The sequence below is a fragment of the Chiloscyllium punctatum genome, chromosome 5 (assembly GCF_047496795.1).
Source record: "Chiloscyllium punctatum isolate Juve2018m chromosome 5, sChiPun1.3, whole genome shotgun sequence".
Classification (NCBI taxonomy): Eukaryota; Metazoa; Chordata; class Chondrichthyes; order Orectolobiformes; family Hemiscylliidae; genus Chiloscyllium; species Chiloscyllium punctatum.
The window spans coordinates 123,467,324-123,489,753 of NC_092743.1; the positions used below are offsets into that span (position 1 = coordinate 123,467,324).

Below are 22,430 nucleotides of genomic sequence, written 5' to 3' on the forward strand. Positions count from 1 at the left end.
TTAAAAAATAAAACAACTTTGTCTTAAGTAAAAACTTATTGGCAGAAAGCCCTCAGCTATCCACTCTGACATTGTGGATATTATGATAATACAGTAAACCTCTTGAAATTCGGATATATAATTTTTACCGGTTTATCAGATGCAGGTTACAACAAAGTTTGCTCAATTATTTTGAGACACTTGTGGCCCATGGTCAGCATTTGATGAAGTAACAACATGGTTGTTAATTGTATAGTGAACTTTCAGACAACTGACAAAGTGCCACTTAATAGATGTATCTAGAAAATAAAATATCTTATTAACGTGATGATGATTTTGACGTATACATGGCAAATAGAGAAGAAACAAAGAGTAATGGTGAGAAAATGTTTTTTCTGACTGGAAGTCAGAAGTGGGTTTAGGTAATGTAAAACAAATATCAACCGTGCTGTAAACAATTATGGTTCATTAGTATTAGTATAGCTAACTGAAGCTAATGTTTAAGATTACAAAGTCACAAAACAATAATGCAGGAAGCATGATACTGTTATGATGTTATTGCATCTACGAACTAAAACACATGAATGTGTATGAAGTGAGTTCCTCTGCGATCTATGACAGCTTATTTTCATTTTATATGTAAATTACCTCCACTTAGGTAGAATGAGTTTTTAGATGATACAAGACTTGGAAATGCAATCAATGGAGAGTAGGCTATTGATGGGCACATAGAATGGGGTGGGTACAATCTGATGCAGATAATTTTGAAGTTATGTGGACTGCCCATGCTGCAATAGTTTACAACTGCTCGTAAATAAATATTATAACGGTATGAAAAAAATGTCTATGTTCACTAGGAATTTCATTTTTGATTTTAAACAGATATAAACTAATGTAAGTAAATGGAATGCATGGAACAGGACTCCATCCATTACAAATACAACTTTTAACTCCAGCCAATATTTTGGATTCAGGTTCATTTAAATAATTACATTGGTGCTCAGTCATTTTCCACAATTGACTAAGAGATGGTTGCTGCAAGTTTTTGATAGGAAATCTAAAGATGGCAGATACAAATAGAGACCTGATTAGAGTGGCTATTCAAGAGATGTTCTTGTTCTGCAGTGTAGATGCAGTGCAAAACCTAGACACAGACGTTTAGCTTTGCAAAATTTGATATTGCGCAATGTGGTAACATTTATGCAAATGTTCCCTTGTTACCTGACATAACTTTAACATCATGAAAAAACTTCTGACTTAGTCATTGACTACATTTCAACTCAATAACTGCTGATGTTCCACCAAAATTATACCAGACGTCCAAATAACTCCCATGGAAATTACTGACATATGAATAAAGAGATTTGTTGAACTTTCTTACTATTGGTTTTCACAGCTGGTTCAAAGAGATCAGAGAAGAGTAACAGGCCATCAATTGGAACCCCAAGCCCTAAACTGAATGGTAGGCCCATTTTATTAAAACTTTGATAAGCTTGGTTATCCACTTGTGTGCATGGGACTATTACATTTTAACTTTTTGTGGCATTCTTGTTTTCAGAAAAAAGAGTTGCATTGCAGTTATTATTTTCTGGTCTGATACGTGTCAAATTGTTGCCATAATAAGAATAGTAATAATAAAAACAAAAAAAAACAAACAGCACAGGTACAGGCCCTTCAGTCCGCCAAGTCTATGCCGACACATGATGCTTACTTCATGCCATTTTTCTACCCAAGTCTCCAAACTATTTTTATCCTACTGTATCATCTGGCAATCCTATTCACTATCTGTAGTTCATCCACTCTTTGTGTCATTTGCAAACTTACTTGTCAGGCCACCTACATTCTTCTCCAAATCACTTATGTATATTACAAACAATAGGGGTCCCAGATGTGATCCTTGTGGAACACCATTGGTGACAGGTCTCCAGTCAGAGAAACACCCTTCCACCATTACTCTTGGTCTTCTAAGACTAAGTCACTTCTGCATCCATCTTGCCAGCTCACCATGGATGCCATGTGACTTCATATTTTGAATCAGCCGATCATGGGGGACCATGTTAAAGGCCTTCATGTGGACAATATTTACTGCCTTGCCCTCATCAATAGTTGTCGCTTCTTCAAAAAACTCAATCAAGTTTGTGAAACACAATCTTCCCCGCATAAAGCCATGCTGCCTATCATTACTAAGTCTATATTTTTCCAAATGTGAATAAATTCTATCCCAAAGAATCTTCTTCGATAATTTCCCTAGCAGTAACATTACGCCTGAAATTTTCCCAATTTTCCCAATTGCCCTTCTTAAACAAAGGAACAGCATTAGGCATTTCCCTGGTCCTCTGAGAACTCAGTTGTGACTAAAATGGATACAAAAATTTCATACAAGTCCCGAGCAATTTCCCTCAGCATTCTGGGATAAAGCCCATCAGGTCCCAGGGACTTGTCTACCTTCATGCTATTCAAAATACCCAAGACAACCCCTGTTTTAATGATGGCATGTCCTAGAATATCAACAGAGACCTCCTGAGACTCACCATCCACCATGTCCATCTCCTTTGTGAATACTGAAGCACAGTATTCATTAAGGATCTCACCCACTTCATCTAACTCATCGCATTGCTGACCTACCCTTTCCCTAGCTCCCCTCTTACTCCTGATATATGCTTAAAATGCCTCGGGATTTTCCAAAATGCTGTTTGCCAAAGACATTTCATGGTCCTTTTTAGCCATTCTAATTCCTTGTCTGAGTTCTTTCCTGCTATCTTTGTATTCTTTGAGGGCTCTGTCTCATCTAATTGGTGTCTAGGGAATTTAATTTCCAAGGTTTGCTTGACCTGACAATGCTTATTCCTTCAAAATATGGGGAGATGTGTACTTTAACAATATTGGTTTTCCTTGGATAAGGAAAAGAGGAGCATACTAGCACAAAATCTATTTCGAAATTAAATCATTTTCATTACAATTGTGCACAATGTGCTTCATGTTGAATTTTTTAAAATGAGGGGGCATTGGATGTGGTCGGGACTAAAACAAGTCATATTGCATTGGTCATTTGTAATCAACATTCACTTTAATAGAACTGAACATTAAATGTTGACATAATATTTAGCTCTAACATAATATTTGGCAACTATCATTCTGTTTTCTGATTTCATGCTGTGACATTAATTTCAGTAAGTTGTACATGCAAACTGTTGAGTTTCTGATTCAGTCACTAAAATGCTTCCAATTTTCAGTTCCAGATGATGTCTTTGCCCCGCATTATATTTGGAAGGGGTCTTATAATTACAAAGGGAAGAAACAGCCCATGACGTTGACCGTTACGAGTTATAACACCTCAACGGGCAGAGTAAATGCAACTCTCACAAACAGTAATATGGAGTTGCAGCTTTCAGGTAGAGTTTCAGCAATAATATTTGTGAAAGAGAAGCTGGATGATACTATAAATTCTATAATGCTGAGCAGTGGGGGAGAATGTATTTTGTATTTCTATTACAAGTGGAAATCCTTTATCCGAAATGCTCGGGACCAGCTGCTTTTTAGAATTCAGAATTTTTCGGTTTTCAGAATAGTAACAGTTTAATGGTGAAATTTGTAAAAATCTTACTGGAGAAGCAGATTTCTAAGTAAGAACTTGTTTGGCAAACTTGTTCCCCCTCAATGCCCCCCCCCAACACCCCCACCATCAGATCTGAGTGACACACATCAAGTGGGTGTCAACTTGGGTGAACTGTTTACTTGGACAAAGTGAGGACTGCGGATGCTGGAGATCAGAGCTGAAAAATGTGTTGCTGGAAAAGTGCAGCAGGTCAGGCAGCATCCAAGGAGCAGGAGAATCGACATTTTGGGCATAAACCCTTCTTTAGGAATGAGGAGGGTGTGCCAAGCACGCTAAGATAAAAGGTAGGGAGGAGGGATTGGGGGAAGGGCTTTGGGAATGCGATAGATGGAAGGAGGTTAAGGTGAGGGTGGTAGGCCGGAGAGGGGGTGGGGGCGGAGAGGTCGGGAAGAAGATTGCAGGTCAAGAAGGCGGTGTTGAGTCCAAGGGTTGGGACTGAGATAAGTTGGGGGGAGGGGAAATGAGGAAGCTGGAGAAATCTGCATTCATCCCTTGTGGTTGGAGGGTTCCTAGGTGGAAGATGAGGCGCTCTTCCTCCAGGCCTCGTGTGGCCAGGGTCTGGCGATGGAGGAGGCCAAGGACCTGCATATCCTTGGCGGATTGGGAGAGGGAGTTAAAGTGTTCAGCCACGGGTGGTTGGGTTGGTTGGTACGGGTGTCCCAGAGGTGTTCTCTGAAACATTCCACAAGTAAGCGGCCTGTCTCCCCAATATAGAGGAGGCCACATTGGGTGTAGTTGATGCAGTATAATATGTGTGTGGAGGTGCAGGTGAATTTGTGACGGACATGGAAGGATCCCTTGGAGCCTTGGAGGGAAGTGAGGGGGGAGGTGTGAGCGCACGTTTTGCATTTCTTATGGTTGCAGGAGAAGGTGTCGGGAGTTGAGGTTGGGTTGGTGGGGGGTGTGGACCTGACGAGGGAGTCTCAGAGGGAGTGGTCTTTCCGGAATGCTGATAAGGGAGGGGAGGGAAATATATCCTTGGTGGTGGGGTCTGTTTGGAGGTGGCGGAAATGACGAAGGATGATGCGATGTATCTGGAGGGACTTGGGCAAGGACCAGTGGGGTTCTATCCTGGTGGTGATTGGAGGGGCGGGGTTCAAGGGCGGAGGAGCGGGAAGTGGAGGAGATGCGGTGGAGAGCATCGTCAATCATGTCTGAGGGGAAATTGCGATCTTTGAAGAAGGAGGCCATCTGGGTTGTTCGGTATTGGAATTGGTCCTCCTGGGAGCAGATGCGGCGGAGGCGAAGGAATTGGGAATATAGGATGGCGTTTTTATAGGGGGCCGGGTGGGAGGAGGTGTAATCTAGGTAGCTGTGGGAGTCAGTTGGTTTATAGTAAATGTCCATGTTGAGTCGGTCGCCCGAGATAGAAATGGAGAGGTCTAGGAAGGGGAGGGAGGAGTCTGAGACGGTCCAGGTAAACTTGAGGTCGGGATGGAAGGTGTTAGTAAAGTGGATGAACTGTTCAACCTCCTCGTGGGAGCACGAGGTAGCGCCGATACAGTCATTGATGTAGCGGAGGAAAAGGTGGGGGGTGGTGCCAGTGTAGCTGTGGAAGATGGACTGTTCCACATACCCGATGAAGAGGCAGGCACAGCTGGGGCCCATGCTGGTGCCCATGGCTATTCCTTTGGTTTGGAGGAAGTGGGAGGATTGGAAAGTGAAGTTGTTCAGAGTGAGGTCCAGTTCAGTCAGTTGAAGGAGGGTGTCAGTGGAAGGGTACTGGTTGGTTCGGTGGGAAAGGAAGAAGCGGAGGACTTTGAGTCCTTCGTGATGGGGGATGGAGGTGTATAGGGACTGGATGTCCATGGTGAAGATAAGGCGTTGGGGGCCGGGGGAGCGAAAATCATGGAGGAGGTAGAGGGCGTGGGTGGTGTCCCGAACGTAGTTGAGGAGTTCTTGGACTAAGGGGGACAGGACCGTGTCAAGGTATGCATAGATGAGTTCGGTGGGGCAGGAGCAGGCTGAGACAATGGGTCGGCCGAGGCAGTCAGGTTTGTGGATTTTGGGCAGGAGATTGAAACGGGTGGTGCGGGGTTGTGGGACTATGAGGTTGGAGGCAGTGGATGGGAGATCCCCTGAGGTGATGAGGTTATGGATGGTCTGGGAGATGATGGTTTGGTGGTGGGAGGTGGGGTCATGGTCAAGGGGGCAGTAGGGGGAGGTGTCCGCGAGCTGGCGTTTAGCCTCAGCAATGTAAAGATCGATGTGCCATTTACTATAAACCGACCGACTCCCACAGCTACCTAGATTACACCTCCTCCCACCCTGCCCCCTGTAAAAATGCCATCCCATATTCCCAATTCCTTCGCCTCCACCGCATCTGCTCCCAAGAGGACCAATTCCAATATTGAACAACCCAGATGGCTTCCTTCTTCAAAGGCCGCAATTTCCCCTCAGACGTGGTTGACGATGCTCTCCACCGCATCACCTCCACTTCCCACTCCTCCGCCCTTGAACCCCGCCCCTCCAATCGCCACCAGGACAGAGCCCCACTGGTCCTACCACCCCCACCAACCTCCAGATAAATCGTATCATCCTTCATCATTTCTGCCATCTCCAAACAGACCCCACCACCAAGGATATATTTCCCTCCCCTCCCCTATTAGCGTTCCGGAAAGACCACTCCCTCTGCAACTCCCTCGTCAGGTCCACACCCCCCACCAACCCAACCTCAACTCCCGGCACCTTCCCCTGCAACCGCAAAAATTCAAAACTTGCGCCCACACCTCCCCCCTCACTTCCCTCCAAGGCCCCAAGGGATCCTTCCATATCCATCACAAATTCACCTGCACCGCCACACCCATCATTTACTGCATCCGCTGCACCCGATGTAGCCTCCTCTACATTGGGGAGACAGGCCGCCTACTTGTGGAACGTTTCAGAGAACACCTCTGGGACACCCGTACCAACCAACCCAACTGCTGAACCCTTTAACTCCCACTCCGCCAAGGACATGCAGGTCCTTGGCCTCCTCCATCGTCAAACCATGGCAACATGACACCTGATGGAAGAGCGCCTTATCTTCCGCCGAGGAACCCTCCAACCACAAGGGATGAATGCAGATTTCTCCAGCTTCCTCATTTCCCCTCCCCACACCTTTTCTCAGTCCCAACCCTCGGACTCAGCACCGCCTTCTTGACCTGCAATCTTCTTCCCGACCTCTCTGCCCCCACCCTCACTCCAGCCTATCACCCCCACCTTAACCTCCTTCCACCTATTGCATTCCCAACGCCCCTCCCCCAAGTCCCTCCTCCCTACCTTTTATCTTAGCCTGCTTGGCACACTGAAGAAGGGCTTATGCCCGAAACATCGATTCTCCTGCTCCTTAACTGTTTACTTGCCAAACAACCTTGTTAATGAGAAAAAAACTTCACAAAAAACTTTCGGATTTCGGAGCATTTTGGTTCTTGGATGTTCAGATAAAGGATCCTTCCAACAACTTACTTCTGGAGGGTAATCAGGATCTGAAGGACTGATCAATATTTAATTGCCAAGCTTTGAGTTTCTGAAACCATTTCTTTTGTTCTGCTATCTGCACTGGCAGGGGTTAATCAATTCTCGTCATGATTTGGAGGTGCCGGTGTTGGACTGGGGAATTCAAACTTACAAATCACGCAACACCAGGTTCTAGTCCAATGGGTTTATTTGGAAGCACTAGCCTTCGGAGCACTGCTCCTTCATCAGGTGGTTGTGGAGTATAAGATGATTAGACACAGAATTTTTAGCGAAAGCTTACAGTGTGATGTAACTGAAATTATATATTGAAAAAAACATGGATTGTTTGTGAAGTGTCTCATCTTTTAGAATGATTATGAAACCAACATACCCATTCTAAAAGATGAGAGACTTAACAAACAATCCAGATCTTTTTCAATATAATTTCAGTTGCATCACACTGTAAACTTTTGCTATAAATTCTGTGTCCTACAATTTTGTCCTCTACAACCACCTGGTGAAGGCGCAGCGCTCCAAAAACTAGTGCTTACAAATAAATCTGTTGGACTATAACCTGGTGTTGTATGGTTATTTAGCTTAATCAATTCTACACAGCCTAGGCTCAGTTCTGTCAACTTTCTTGTCTCTGACGCTTAGCTGCTCACTTTGTAAATCTTGCTGATTAAGCTCTTATAAGTTTACATTACTTTCTGCAGTGTAGTAAATATCAGAAAATGTAATTTATCAGAGAAGACAGAAATTATCCCATCCATTGATGACTACTCCATTGCTGTACATACATAACAAAAGAACTGGATCACTTCGCTCCACTAGGCTATGCCTGTGTCTACACATCTGAAAAGACCCAACCATTTCAAATTATCTTTTTCCACCTTACCTCTACATTCAAGTATTGTGCACAGCAAGCTGGTGCAGAGCAGTTTCCTAAGAAAGTCATTTTCTATTTAATCTAATCTTTGACCTCGAACCAACATTTAATTTATTCGATCAACCCACCTTTCTGGTATCACACGTGGCACATTGAAAACGTCATCTGGCTACTAAATAAGCTATTTAATAAGCTCTTCAGCTTTGGGACCTTCCAACCACATGGCATCAATGTGGACTTCACCAGTTTCCTCATTTCCCCTCCCCCCACCTTATCCCAGTTCCAACCTTTCAACTCAGGACTGCCCTCATGAACCTGTCCTACCGGTCCATCTTCCTTCCCACCTAACCACTCCACCCTCCTCTCTGACTTATCGCCATTACCCCCACCTCCATCTATCTTTCACACTCTCAGCAATCTTCCCCCTCCCATTTATCTCTCCACCCCCTCGGCTCACAAGCCTCATTACTGATGAAGAGCTCTTGCCCGAAACATCGATTCTCCTTCTCCACAGATGCTGCCTGACCTGCTGTGCTTTGTCAGCATCACACTCTCGACTCTGATCTCCAGCATCTGCAATCCTCACTTTCACCTACTTCTAATAATATCTGAGCTATTTAGAAGCACATATTTATGGACAAACTTTTTGCCTTCTATGAATGTAAGGATAATTGAGCCAGAATGGCCAGATTTATGTCAGATTGTTCGCTGTCCATTGAAAGTATATTTGCTCTTGCTCAATATTTTCACTACTACAAAAGTTTTAAATAAGTAAAAGTGAGAGGCTGGAAAAAGAACCAAAGTGAAGGTGGATTTGTGGAAATGAAGCCTTGAATATATTCAGTCAAGGAACATTCATAATTCTCTAGGGTAGACAATTTTGAAGGTTCCTGATGAAGGGCTTTTGCCCGAAACGTCGATTTCGAAGCTCCTTGGATGCTGCCTGAACTGCTGTGCTCTTCCAGCACCACTAATCCAGAATCTGGTTTCCAGCATCTGCAGTCATTGTTTTTAATGGTGAAGGTTCACAACCCATTGAGTGAAGAAATTTCTTCTAATTTCAGCTGCTGATCCTAAGCCCCATGTTTTAGATTTATCAGTCAGGACAAACAACATCTTACTATGTCAAACCCCTTCAGAATCTTTGATGTTTCAGTGAAACCAGACCTCATTCTTCTGAACTCAAAGGAATATCAATACTATTTACTCACCTTTTCATCAAAAGTCAACTGTCATTGCAGGATAGTGAACCTTCATTGTACCACATGTAGCAGACTATGTCAAATGAATATATAGACCAAAACTGTACACTTTATTCCAGATGTGATTTCACCGAAGTCCAGTACAATCGGAGCAGGCTGCCTTTACTACTGTACTCCAATCCTACCTAACATGCCATGTGCCAATTTCTTGCCCTACCTGTATAATTATCTGTGTTTCTTGCATGAATACACCCAGGTATCTTTGAAGATGAAAAATATCTCAGTTCTAAAACATCCACTGTCTCGAGATACATCCTTCAGAAGCATTTCCTACCTGCGTGTATACAGAATGCACCCAATTATCCTCAAGTTTAATGTTCCTCTGCTTCGGTATCATAGTCTGAGGTGGCTATTCTGGATGCTTTATGCACCTAAGGTATATACCACTCACTGTATAGGAGAAAGTGAGGACTGCAGATGCTGGAGATCAGAGTCGAGAGTGTGGTGCTGGAAAGACACAGCAGGTCAGGCAGCATCCAAGGAGCAAGAAAATTGATGTTTCAGGCATAAGCCCTTCATCAGGAATCTGATGAAGGACTTATGCCCAAAACGTTGATTCTCCTGCTCCTCAGATGGTATCTTCCTAGCACCACACTCCCAATACCACTCACTATATGTCTAATTCCTGATCATGGCATTTCAATGCTAGCATTTACTGTGCTATTTACAGATATTAATCCTTTTCTATTTTTCTCGTTCCTAATCAAATCTTTGCTACTTTCACCAAGCTTTAGCACTATGCAAGAGAGTATATCTGTATTTTATGATGAGCTCAGGCTTTCGCTATCCACTGCCTGTCTGTTGAAACTCAAGTTGCTAAACGTTTCACCCAATTTAGTTTTCTTTTCACCAAACTTAACGTAATAACTTCTGGAGCAATGCATTCAGCTTTTTTTTTAAACTATCCTTTCAATTTCGAATAGTACATTCAGATTAAATTAATGTTTTTTTATTGATCAGCAAAACAGCTGAATCAACATAAATCTCTTGAAGACCTCAATTGTCACAATGAAAATCTATGTCAAGCTCTTTTCCTCTCTTGTCATTCATTGAAAATTAATTTTGTTAGTCATGTCTTGCATCACATACAACTTAAGTTGTGCATATTATTCCTTTACTTCCTGCGATACCTGTGAATTTCTCCTGAACTTTATTCTGCTGATTCTAGCCTCACATGCTTCATCCCCAATTTAGCTGTACTATTGAAGGTCACATTTCTAACTGCCTTGGCCTCACAGTCTGGAAATCCATTTTAAATCTTTTTGCTTCACCTCTTCTATCCCCTCCTTAAAACACAATAAAGCCAACAATCTGGGCAATTTGGTAGCCATTGCCATTCCTTTCTTCTTTTACTTTCATGTGTGACTGAGTTTGTAATTTTCCACATTAAAAGCACAACTTAAAGATAATTTATTGTACACTGATTAAAGTCCAATACTAAGCAGATCGCATGTTGTACGGTTTGAATACCTAGAATCCTTACAATGTGGAAGCCGGCCATTCGGCTCATCGAGTCCATACTGACCCTCCAAATAGCATCGTACCCAGACCCAGCTCCCCTCCCCTCCCAATTGCTCCACTTCCCCCCCATTCTATAATCCTCTAATCCACCTGGAGACTGGGGGAAATTTAGCATGGCCAATCCATCTAGCCTGCACATCTTTGGACTGTGGAAGGACACTGGAGCACCCAAAAGAAACCCTCGTAGACATGAGGAGAACATGTAAACTCCACACATACAGTTGCCCATGTTGGGAATCAAATCCAGGTCCATGATGCTGAGTGTCAGCACTGCTGACAACTGTGCCACCCCACCTCTTAAATAAGATTTATTCTCAACCCCTCATGAGCTTGATTATGCTGTCAGAGAATAACAAAGTGATGCTTATTGATATTAATCATCCATGTGACTGGCTAGATATTTAACTTCCTTACTATTAGCTTGGATTCAAAGAGCTGTTAGCCCTTTTTTTTGTTTAAAGTCTAATTCTTTAATCCTTTTGCTCCTTTAGGTGTCTACAAAAGTCAGGAAGCACGCCTCATGCTTCTAATGTACCACGCAAAAGCAGCTGCTCAAACCTCTATGAGCAAGATCAAAAATAAATGGGCAATGGATGGTTATGTAAGTATGGTCCTGTGAGCTGAGTCAGATGGATTCGTTCTGGCAGGTTCATTTAAAACTGAATTTAAAACGTATTCTTAAAAACAGCAGTACGTAACCAGCATTCAAGCAACGAAATAAACCCAAGAAAATAATTAACATTCTCAAACACAGATTTTTGCTTCACTTACCAGGCAGATTTTTATCAGTCAAATAGTCCAAAATAAGGTGAGTGAGTCGACAGCACATTTTATGTCCTTCCATGTTTTGATTTCCTTTGAAGACTCGGCAAAGTGTTGAATGGAATGCCTCTCTCAGCTCTTCTACGCAATTGTGCAAAGGCAACATCAAACCTATAATTCTAAGATACTTGCACAAAGAAGAGAATGAATGTTTAATACATTGGCTGTATGAACTTGATGGGTTTAAAATGTTTTTTTCTTTGAGAATACCAGCCTCTACTGATTGATTCGTGTATGATAAATAGGCTAACACCGAAAGGCTTTCAGGAGTTCACTATTAATACTGTTGGCCCGTGTTAACCAAGTGTCATCCTGAATATCAGAAATTATCCAAGCCAGAAATGCAACTGATATTTATATAGAATTCTTAATGTCTCAAGGAGCACTGAAGTAGAAAATTAAACGAGAAGGTGATATTTGGGCCAAATGCTTGACCAAAGGTAAGTTTTAAGGAGCATTTTAATTTAATTTTTAATGAAACAGAGAGAACCCCAAAGATCTGGGAAGGGAATTTCAGAGCTTGAGCTCAAGACAACTCAAGGCACAGCCATATGCATTGTGAAGTAATTAAAAGCTAAGATGCTTAGTTCACCTGGACTGTATAAGATTAAATATCACAGAGAATTCCAGAGCTGTGCAAGATTACACACATCCAGAGGACTAAAGTAATGGACTGATTTGCAAGCAAAAACGAAAATAATGTCAATGGTTTATTGAGGGGTTGATAAGTAAATGGGACTTGACAAAGTTAACATACAGGCAGTAGGATAAACATAGGTTTGCTGAGGGTAGTATATGGGAGACTAGTCAGACGTGTGCATGATAATGGAATCTATAATAACAATGGAATGGACAAATGATTAAGCATTATATGAACTGAGACAAGTATGATATTACAGAGTTAGAAATAAACACACAGTCATAGTGATGGCACAGTCAGTGGGTCAAAAGCTCATCTCAAGACCAAATATCACATCAAGCTATGAACAGTCTCGTTGAGTCTCAGACAATTATAACAGATTGCCATGAAAATGGTAACTAAATAACAGAGATTTGAGCAAACACTAAAGACAATGGCTTGAGACTTTTTAATATGAAAATAGAGAAAATTTCCATTTATCCACCATTTATGTTTGATGAGCAGGCTGATAATTTAGCAACATTGGAGGAATCAAGAGGGAATCAATGGGTGGCATGGTGGCTCAGTGGTTAGCACTGCTGCCTCATAACACCAGCCACCCAAGTTCGACCCAGGCGACTGCACTGTTCAGCCAGGTTTCTATTAAGGCCTTGACGCAATAATGCACAAGTGGTTAATTGATGCCAAAGATCTCGATCCCAGGTAAACAGGATATTTTTGTGGGAAGAGCATTAAGGGGATCTGAGCAGCCTTAGCCTTACTTTTGCCGAAGATAATGGTGAGTCAGCTTCTTGAACTACTGTACCCCATTGGTGTAGATAAGCACAATGCTGGTAAGAAGGCAATTGAAGGATCATGACTCAGTGATTTTGAAAGAATGATGGACATATGTTCAAGTTGCATTGGTGTGTGCATTGAACGGGAGCTTTTAGGTGGTCTTGTAACCATTGTGCTGTAAAGTGTGTGATTTATCAATTATTTTAAGAATTTAGATCTTCAGTTAGTGCAATGTGAATTTTGGTATGTAGTGTATAAGACCAGTTCATAAAATAACTTGTCCATCTTTCTGGAGCCATGGTTATTGTTAAAGTAATTTGAGAGAAGGCTCCTGGAGTAAAAATGGGCATTTTCTTGCATTGTGGGAGATTTATGATTAGTCAGAGTGACCATTGAAAAGTATTATCACTGGAAACAATTAAAAATACAGGATCACCCAGACTTTTCTTTCTAATTCTTTTTCCTGCTGAACTGATTTCTACACTGATTCCTGTAAGATGCAGTTCACCAGCATTCATTATTAATGCAGGACTAGGAAAATACCTGTATTTATTTCTGTCTGAGCCAGGACTGCCATTTCCCAGTTATCTCAAGGAATTGTGACCTGGTAATCCAATGTCTTCACATTTGATATCAAACTGCTACCATAGCCCTTCTATAGTTTCTCATTGTAAAATAAATGTCAGCTATTTCAAAACTATGGAAAAAAATCAAACCAATCCTTTCAACATGTTTGCAGCTCCTGACACAGTTGATCAGACATCATCTTCCAACACCTCTCCCCTGTCATCCAACTTGAGAGGACTGCTCTCTCCTGGTTCTATTGTTTTCTGTCTTTTTATAGTTAATATTTGTAATGACTTCTGCACAGCTCCTGCACCTCTACCTCTGGTATCTCCCAAAGATCTATCTTTGACGTTGACTTTGTTTTTCATTGATGTACTGCCCTTCCGTAACATTATCTGAAACATCTTAGTTTTAAGTTGTATCCTGACAACATTCAACTGTACTTCACTCCTGTCTGATCACATTTCCACTCCATCACAGAGGCTGCCAATTTCCCATGTTGGCACCTTATTTTCAAATTGTTTTATGGTCGTTCCTCTTGCTATCTCCAAAATCTTCTCCAGTCCCCGACCACTTAATGATTATGATAAACCTTTTTATTCACTTCAATGTTGCCTTATCATTAGAGTCATACAGCGCAGAAGAGGCCCTTCTGCCCATCAAGTCTGTACTGCCAAAAATGTATTACTAACAGCATTGGTGCCAATTGCCCAAATTAGGCCCATGACTTGAACATTATGTCATTTCAAGTGCTCGTCCAAGTACTTATCAAAGGTTACGAGGTTTCCCACCTCAACTATCATCCGGGGCAGTACATTCCAGACCTCTACCACCTTTTGGTGAAAAGGGGGTTTTCTTCCCCATCCCAAACATAGAAGCTTTTGAAATTTTGATCTATATTGCTGTGTTATATTAAAGTTATTCTATAAATGTAAACACTTGCTGTAATTGCTGTTATTATCTGACAAATAGAAAGCTATAATTCTCAAGCTCGAGTGAAGCAGAAATTCCAGAATAGGCCAGTTGGACCAAATGGCACTTCATTAAATGTCACACATTCAAAATGTGCTCATCAACTGGCAAGAGACATAATTATCTCTACATATTATTGTCCTCCATAAACTGGTATTTTATTGGTGTGTTTTTTTTTCCCCATCAGTTTCTTTTGTTCTATTGTAAATGTTTGCAAAGTACACCATTATGATTTATTCTGACAGTTTATTCTTATTTTACAAGGTTTCTGCTGAGCCTGATGGTGCCACATATGTCTTTCAAGGATTTATACAGGGTGAAGATTATGGACAGTTTGGACTGCAGAGACTAGGTAAGCCTGGTGGTAAACACATTCAATTGGAAATAATGTATACTTTTATTTAATGAGGATGATTGTCTGTTTTATTATTTTGGGAGATATCAACTGCATTGACCAATTAGAAGAGTCTTTCTGGCTCTGTCAAAGGAACAGGTCAATTATGTCTGCTGTCCCACTTCAATTATGGTAAATGTCCTCATTTCATTATCTTTATTTAATGGTAGCCTTCACTCTCGCGAAGTTTAAGAAGAATGTGGATGATTCAAGAGATAGTGGCTGAGGGACATGAAGCACATTAGAATCTCACACCTGCAACAGAAGAAGTAGAGTGAAAAACAATGATTCTGAAGTTGCTTTGAATGTCTTCAGATCTGTTTTCTCCCTACCCCAATCCATGTCCTCAGTTTAATTTTTTTTTTGTCTCATGAGGCAGCTGCACAAAATAAACTGCCTAAGAGTTGGGGAAAGGAGGAAAATCAGCTTACCACTCTTTATTTTCTAAATGTTTATTTTTTGTTAAGGAAAGTAAATTGCTCTTCTTGCTCTGGTTAGCTGAACTTAGGTAGATTTTACTTTCTGTTTTCTCTTTTTCTATACGCTATATCTAGCTGATAGGCTGAAACATTGATAAACTACAGTTATGTGTTTTTCCTCCTAAAGCTATACCACTACAGTGTCACGCATCAGTAAACAGATAACCTTGGAGTAACCCACAATTGAATCTGTGTTTCCTTCCTTGAATCTCCACTCATTAATTCACCACAATGGAATTCTTCTGCAAAAAAAAATCCCGATAACTAAATCATGTTCTGGTACACTACTCCTTATATAATAAATTTGTTTCACTCAGTTCAGATGCGAGTGGAAAATACTGTATTTCTAGGTCATAGCATTGCAGCCATGTTTTATCTGTCATATCTGTACTACAGCTATGATTGGGCTTTCCTTGTTCCATCAACCTACTGCATAAAAACAGTGCTCTTCTAATTTTTGTGATTCATTCGTTTGCTGCCTGGGTGCCAGAACTTCCCTTATGTGTCCATTCACCATCTCAGAGGCAATGAAAGACATATTTATTGATTACCTAACAATTAAGATATCACAATCCCAAGCTTGAGTTCAATTACACCCTTTGCTGAGTTTAACACACTTGTCCAAGCCAATTGCAGTGCCACAATCTCAAGCCAGCTGAGAACAACACAGATGGGGGCCAATATTTAAAAGTTTAAGAATGTGCTTTATTAACTATTAGATATCTCACCCCAGTTTTTCAAATGAAAAAAAGGTTCATACTAAATCCAATATTTGCTGAGTAAAGTTTGTAGACAAACCTCTGGTGGACTTTTACAAGCTGTTGGCAATCTGCAAACTTCTTTCACACACACTGCCCTTAGAATATTCATAGTTGACAGATTTTATGACCTTCAAGTACTGGATGTTGAAACATAAAACCTTATTTGGAGTTGAATAAATAAAATGTACAGACCATTATAAGGTGCTTGTGAAACCGTATCATCAAATTTATGATGAATATAAGTATTTCGCATCTGCCAGTTATGTTTTCATAGAAATTAATTTATTGAACTTATCCTCTGGTTGGATAACCTGTTGTATTTTAGTTGTTGAGTTATTTTTAATTAATATTTGACTAGTAAAGAAAGTGAAACCTAATGATATTGTATTATGATACTCAAAAGTACAAAATGAATAATGATGTCAATTTGATCTTACGTTATTGCTACGGATGTCATTCCATTGTAAAACTTACTTCTCACCTTTTAAATCTCCATCCTGAAGTACTTGGCATTACTATTGTATGCTGCTTCAAAAAATATATTCTTTCATGACTCCATTATGCCATATGTCATAAGTATTTCATTATCACTGACTTCAGAAACTAGGGTTGAGATATAATGAAATAATACAGGTTGTGTCAACATGAAACAATTCAAGTTGTGTTTCTTTTGAATTGTACTTATTTGTGTATGATTGTGATGAAGATTTGCAAGTGTATTAGTTTTTTTTTAGTTACAAGCTTTAGAAGTACAATTTTATTTGTACATTTGAAATTGTCAATTTGTAATATCTTATAGATCTTCCCATTAAATTGAAACAAATACTGATTAAAGTCACTGTTATCAATCAACCTAAAAATATTGTTTTAAAGACTCCCTGAACATTGAATTTAGGTTGTATAAAACTATAGGTCATTGGTGACATTTATACTGATCTATGTGCTAACTTGTTAGTAAAACCATAATGACATCAGTTATATAAAAAAGTATAAATGACTCTGATAACAAGTGTCAAAGCTACAGTGTAAAAGGAATAAAAATGAACTATTGAAAGATAAGGTGCTCGACAAATATTTTAATTACTTTGGTTGCTCAAGTGTCACTATTAAAATGATAAGTATGTGCAGGGTAAATTTGACTGCTGGTGATTGCTTAGGTGACTAGTAGGCTATTAAAATTTATCCAGAAAGCTAATGTTCACAGTATGAATTTTACACAGTTGTGACACTAAGTTTAATAGCAATCATTATAATAGCTACTTAAAATTTTGCAAGTACATATTACATGTGAAAGATATCTCTCTAAGGATTGTGGGGAAACTTGTAGGTTGTAAATTGCACCAGCAAGTGTCTGACAATGTGATAGCTAATTTGCTATTTCTCATCAATATAACTTTCTGCTACAGGTCTGAACTCAACTCATGGCTTAAATTCTCCTAATCCACCACACGGTACTAACAGTAGCTCTGTGGCCATCGCCATCCTTGTGCCTTTTTTTGCTCTAATATTTGCAGGATTTGGGTTTTACCTTTATAAACAAAGGTTGGTATCAACTGACATTGCTCTAATTATGTATTGACTTTAATTAAGTGCTCAAAAACAGAGTGTTCCTATTTTGTGCAACGAATCATAGTGTAGGCTATTTTTACCAAATATAGAAACAATCAGTAAATGTGCGCTACGCTTACATGACATACCTATTTGCCAGGAGAAAGTGAGGATTGCTGGAGATCAGAATCAAAAAGTATGGTGCTGGAAAAGCACAGCCAGTCAGGCAGCATCCGAGGAGCAGTAGAGTCAACGTTTCGAACGTAAGATTTTCATCAGGAATAGAGCTTATGCTCAAAACGTCGACTCTCCTGCTCCTCGGATGCTGCCTCACCAGCTGTACTTTTCCAGCACCACACTTTTTGACACCTATTTGCCAGTCTGTATTTAGTTTGTAACTTTTCTCCTGATGATAATTTGACCTGTCTTCGGGTGCTGCACCAAACTTTAGAAGGTTTAACACAAGTATTAATTTGACATTTTTTTGTGGAGTGGTACATTTAGATTCTTCTCACCCAAATTCCACAGTGGAATGTACTGACTGCCACATTGTGATGCTGTGCCGGATCACATATGGATCAGGGGAAGAGTGTATGTGTTCTTGAATGTGGAATGCTCTGGCAGAGGAGATAGAGAGGAAGAAGAAAATCCTATGTCAACAGGAGAAAAAGGATAGTACCTTACCGTTCGATCCCTCCTCTCCTGCAGCAGATGGTGCTGCTCCGTCTTGTCAATTTCCCCCCATTCCTCATCTCGACTGCAGGAGGGGGGGGATATCTGAATATTTTTGGTGCACCTTCCACATCCGTGACTACTTGCATTTAAAAGGTCAAGGGCAGCAAATACATGGAAACACCACCACCTGCAAGTTGCAATGTATTGTTGAAAAAGTGGTGGGTGCCAATTCAAAGTTAACTTTCCAAAGGGACCTGGACAAAAACTGTTTTAAAAAGTGAGTTTGAGCCATGGGAAAGAACAGGGAAATGGAATGAATTGATAACTATCCAGAGAACCATCAGAGGCACAATGGTCGACTTTCTTACTGTGTATAATGATGTTACTTCAGTGATATTTATGACTTAGCTTCAATTTGAATATCTAATCTCTCTGTTTCCTTTACAGGACAGCACCCAAAGCGCAGTATACTGGCTGCTCAGTACATGAAAACAATAATGGTCAAGCAGCTTTTGAAAACCCAATGTATGACACAAATGCAAAGTCTGCAGAAGGCAAGGCAGTTCGATTTGACCCAAATCTCAACACAGTCTGTACGATGGTATAAGGCAGGGGCATTGTTTGATTACATAACGTGATACACATCCAGCGCTTTGCATCCTTGGGACATCTAGATTTTGACTAAACCAACTTATGTACAATGCACATTTGGTTCATTGCTATTTAAAGCACACTTTTCAGGAATTTAATGTACCAGATTTATCTGAAGAACCAGAAAAAAAAGAACATGTTTTCATGGCTCACCCAGTTTGAAACAGATTTGCTCTTCATTCTGTTACTGGAGAGCTTTTCAGCGACTTTAGCTGCACTCTAAGAGTGCTTAGCCACAATTTTTTCAAAAAAAAATCTAAACACTTTCTCAGAAGAAAACTGCAGATACTTGAGGAGCATTGAACCTCTGTTTTCAATATTACAAACAACAGGGGCTAGGATATGGAATGAAGGTTGGGACACCGAATACATAACAATGACTGTGAAGTACTGTATAGTCAAGATTATTACAGGTTTTGCCTTCTGGTGTTAACAAAAAACTTTATAAGAAACAATTGCAAAACTGATTTTAAATACCTGACTGTAATGCGGCCAGTGTGGTACTCACTAAACAGATTTCTATGGAACACTTTCAGTCTTTTTTGATTGCCTAGAGCAATCCCTTCATGTATTTAATTTTTTTCCATACTTTTTGATTTGAATTTATATTCTTCGTACAAAATGTTAATTCTTGCCACAGAATAAAATGAGAAATATTTATACTATATATTCATATTTTCAAGTAATGCATATGCATGATATGTTGCATGCTTCATTATTATTTAATTGCTCAGTTGTGTTATTTTACAGCAAACCATCTTATTTATTGTCAGATAACTTTATGGTCTTATGTACGTGCTTACTACAGATCATCTCCACCCTTTGAACATTTAAGTGATTTATGGTGTGGATGTCATGCATTTTCCATTATCAACACTCATAGTGTTATGAATGTGTATGTCGTAATAGAGCGAGCATATTTGTTTAAATCTGATTGGAGTTTTGTAAAGTGGAGAGCGCAAAAATATAGATCTTGACCATAGGGGTATCACCTGAGCCAGCTGCTTTTCTTGGCCATTCTCTAATTAAGTAAATTTATATTTTTTGTTTTCATTGTACATCTCCACTGTATGCATTCATAGATTGAGTGTGTGCGCTAATGAGAGAGAAGAAAGGTTCTTTTGCACGAATGATTCTGATGTATTTGTTTGAGAGCTCATCTTAGTTTCAAACATTAATTTGACTGCTTTAGTAGCAGCCAAACCTCCGCACGACTCCCTACACTTTCTATTGATCACCTTCTTGACATTTGCCTTAAAAAGTAGAGCCATGACATACTGAACATTGCAGTAACAAGTCTCCACCTTTTATCTCTACCTATCAACTCTAAAACCCATCACATAACACCAAAAGATTGTTACCACTGTGCTAGAAAAGCATTCGCATGAAAATTTAAGAACAGAAGTACAAGCAAACTAAGATAATCTTTTATTTTGCTGAAAGGACTATCAACTAACTGGAGATATTACTATGTTGTAACTGTAATATATGCACTGTGCCTACCAAAAATTAATTGAGGCCAAGGTTGCTGCTCCTAAACTGTCCTATGAGTGTATTTTGTTAAATCAAAAATCTAGCATTGGGCTTCAAGATCCATTTACCTTGAATCACAAGAATTGACTAATTCAAATGTAAGAATTTTACAATGCATCTGAAACTATACTAACAATGACGGCGATTATTTTTCCTCAAATTGTCTCACATTATGTTCCTGCTCACCCAGGTTTGTACTCCATAAAAGTGACTGCAATAAACAAAGTACATCCATTGAAATTAGAACAAAGTTTAAATTGTACCTGAAACAAACTTCATGTACAACCTCCTTACTCCTCTGTATCATGTTTATTATAATTAGATGCATAAAAATTTCTTTTGTAAAGAAATATATTTTTATGAAAAAAGAATTTGTAAAATGTATGGATCTATGATGTAAATTTTCAATACATTGTAAAAAAAATAAATGGCTCAATGCTTTTGTACATTTTGTTTATGTGGGCTACTCTGTTTTCCTGCAAGCCTTGTATATTGTTGCTGATCCTTAGATTTTTTTTGTGGCTTACTAGTAACTTAACGTTTATTTTCAGTGAAGAACTAAATGGATACTGTATTGTCAGACGTGCCATTTCCAGCTTCTCTCTTAAATTGAGGGCACATCTGCCAGCTCAGGTGGATGTGAAAGATCCTATGGCTACATCAGTGAATAATAAATGTGTTCTACTCGTTCCTTAGTCAACATTTGTTTTTCCATTGTCGCTGTAGAAATTGGTTGACTGGTTATTTTTTTTTATTTGTTGCGCATAAACTGACTGTTTAACCACAGTTAAGAAATCACTGATTAAGTCACTCTAGGATATTCTGAGAGCATGAAAAGCTCAAATAAATTCAATATTTCCTAACTCCTCACAGCTCAAAACTTCCTTCTACAATACGGAACAGTATCAGTTCTGTTGAGTCATAAGTTTATGGTAAACATCAGGAGGCAAGAATAAGCTTTTACTTGAAAATAGTTTTTTAAATAGATAAGATAGAATCTGCATGAAAGTACACTTGCATCAATACTTCATTTGGAGAGACATTGATAGAGTATTGGTGATATTTTAAGATTTATGTAATGAGAGAAAATCTGAAAAGATATTCAACCATTGAAAGATACACAATATATGAAATAAAACAGGTGAGGGTTGTCAAGACATCCTGTCAAATTATGGGTTCACTATTATAATAACTAAAAGCAAACAGGAGAAAAATGACAAGAAAATAGATATCCCTGAAAGCTATAAATGCTTCTGCTCTTACCACACATTCTCCCATTCCTTGTATCCACTAGACTATCAAATTCAGAATGAAACAAATTCAAGTTTTTCCATTTGCATAGAAAGGAAGTCATGCATTTGTCATGCTTAAATTATTCCTGGTGCTGTTGTCAAGGACAACATGCAAAACTCTTTTAAAGAAAGAGAATGGGATTAGGTTGCCCAGGGAAGTCAATTCTCAAAGTCTGGCCCTCGGGAACAGGCAGTGCTGCCAGAGGTTCACTGGTCTCGCATGGGTGGACAAGGTTAGTGAATTTAATCTGCACATGACATTTCCTACTCACTGCTCCACATGTGGCTCAATATAACAAAACCCCAATCACTCGCCAAACAGCACTCAGGACTCATAGCTGACATTTCGAGACTCCAGATATCCTCACACCTATCTCACCCTGCTTTCACGTATTTCTGGCTATTCAGCTATGTCAGACACGTCACCCAATAACACAGCAACACCATTACTGATATTCTTTCCTCTTTTGTAACAGGAGGGAGCAGAGCAAAAGCAGAGAGTATCAAACATATCAGTATCACCTGAGCCTGCTGGAGGAGACAGTGTCACACATCATGGCAACAGACGTGACTAAAGCTATCGACAAAAACATTTGAGGATGACCGTATATCCT

The 22,430-nt window shown here is 39.8% G+C and overlaps 1 protein-coding gene across 1 annotated transcript in view; it reads left to right on the forward strand.

Annotated features, from left to right (window-relative positions):
- csmd3b (CUB and Sushi multiple domains 3b) overlaps nucleotides 1-20,908 on the forward strand; it is a 1,933,688-nt gene extending 1,912,780 nt beyond the window's left edge. The window contains exons 65-70 of the mRNA XM_072571243.1: nucleotides 1,376-1,441; nucleotides 3,213-3,371; nucleotides 11,197-11,306; nucleotides 14,748-14,835; nucleotides 17,524-17,659; nucleotides 18,788-20,908. Of these exons, the coding sequence (XP_072427344.1) occupies nucleotides 1,376-1,441; nucleotides 3,213-3,371; nucleotides 11,197-11,306; nucleotides 14,748-14,835; nucleotides 17,524-17,659; nucleotides 18,788-18,947 (719 nt within the window). The 3' untranslated portion in view covers nucleotides 18,948-20,908. The remainder of the gene's footprint in view (nucleotides 1-1,375; nucleotides 1,442-3,212; nucleotides 3,372-11,196; nucleotides 11,307-14,747; nucleotides 14,836-17,523; nucleotides 17,660-18,787) is intronic.
- The last annotated feature ends 1,522 nt before the right edge of the window (nucleotides 20,909-22,430 follow it).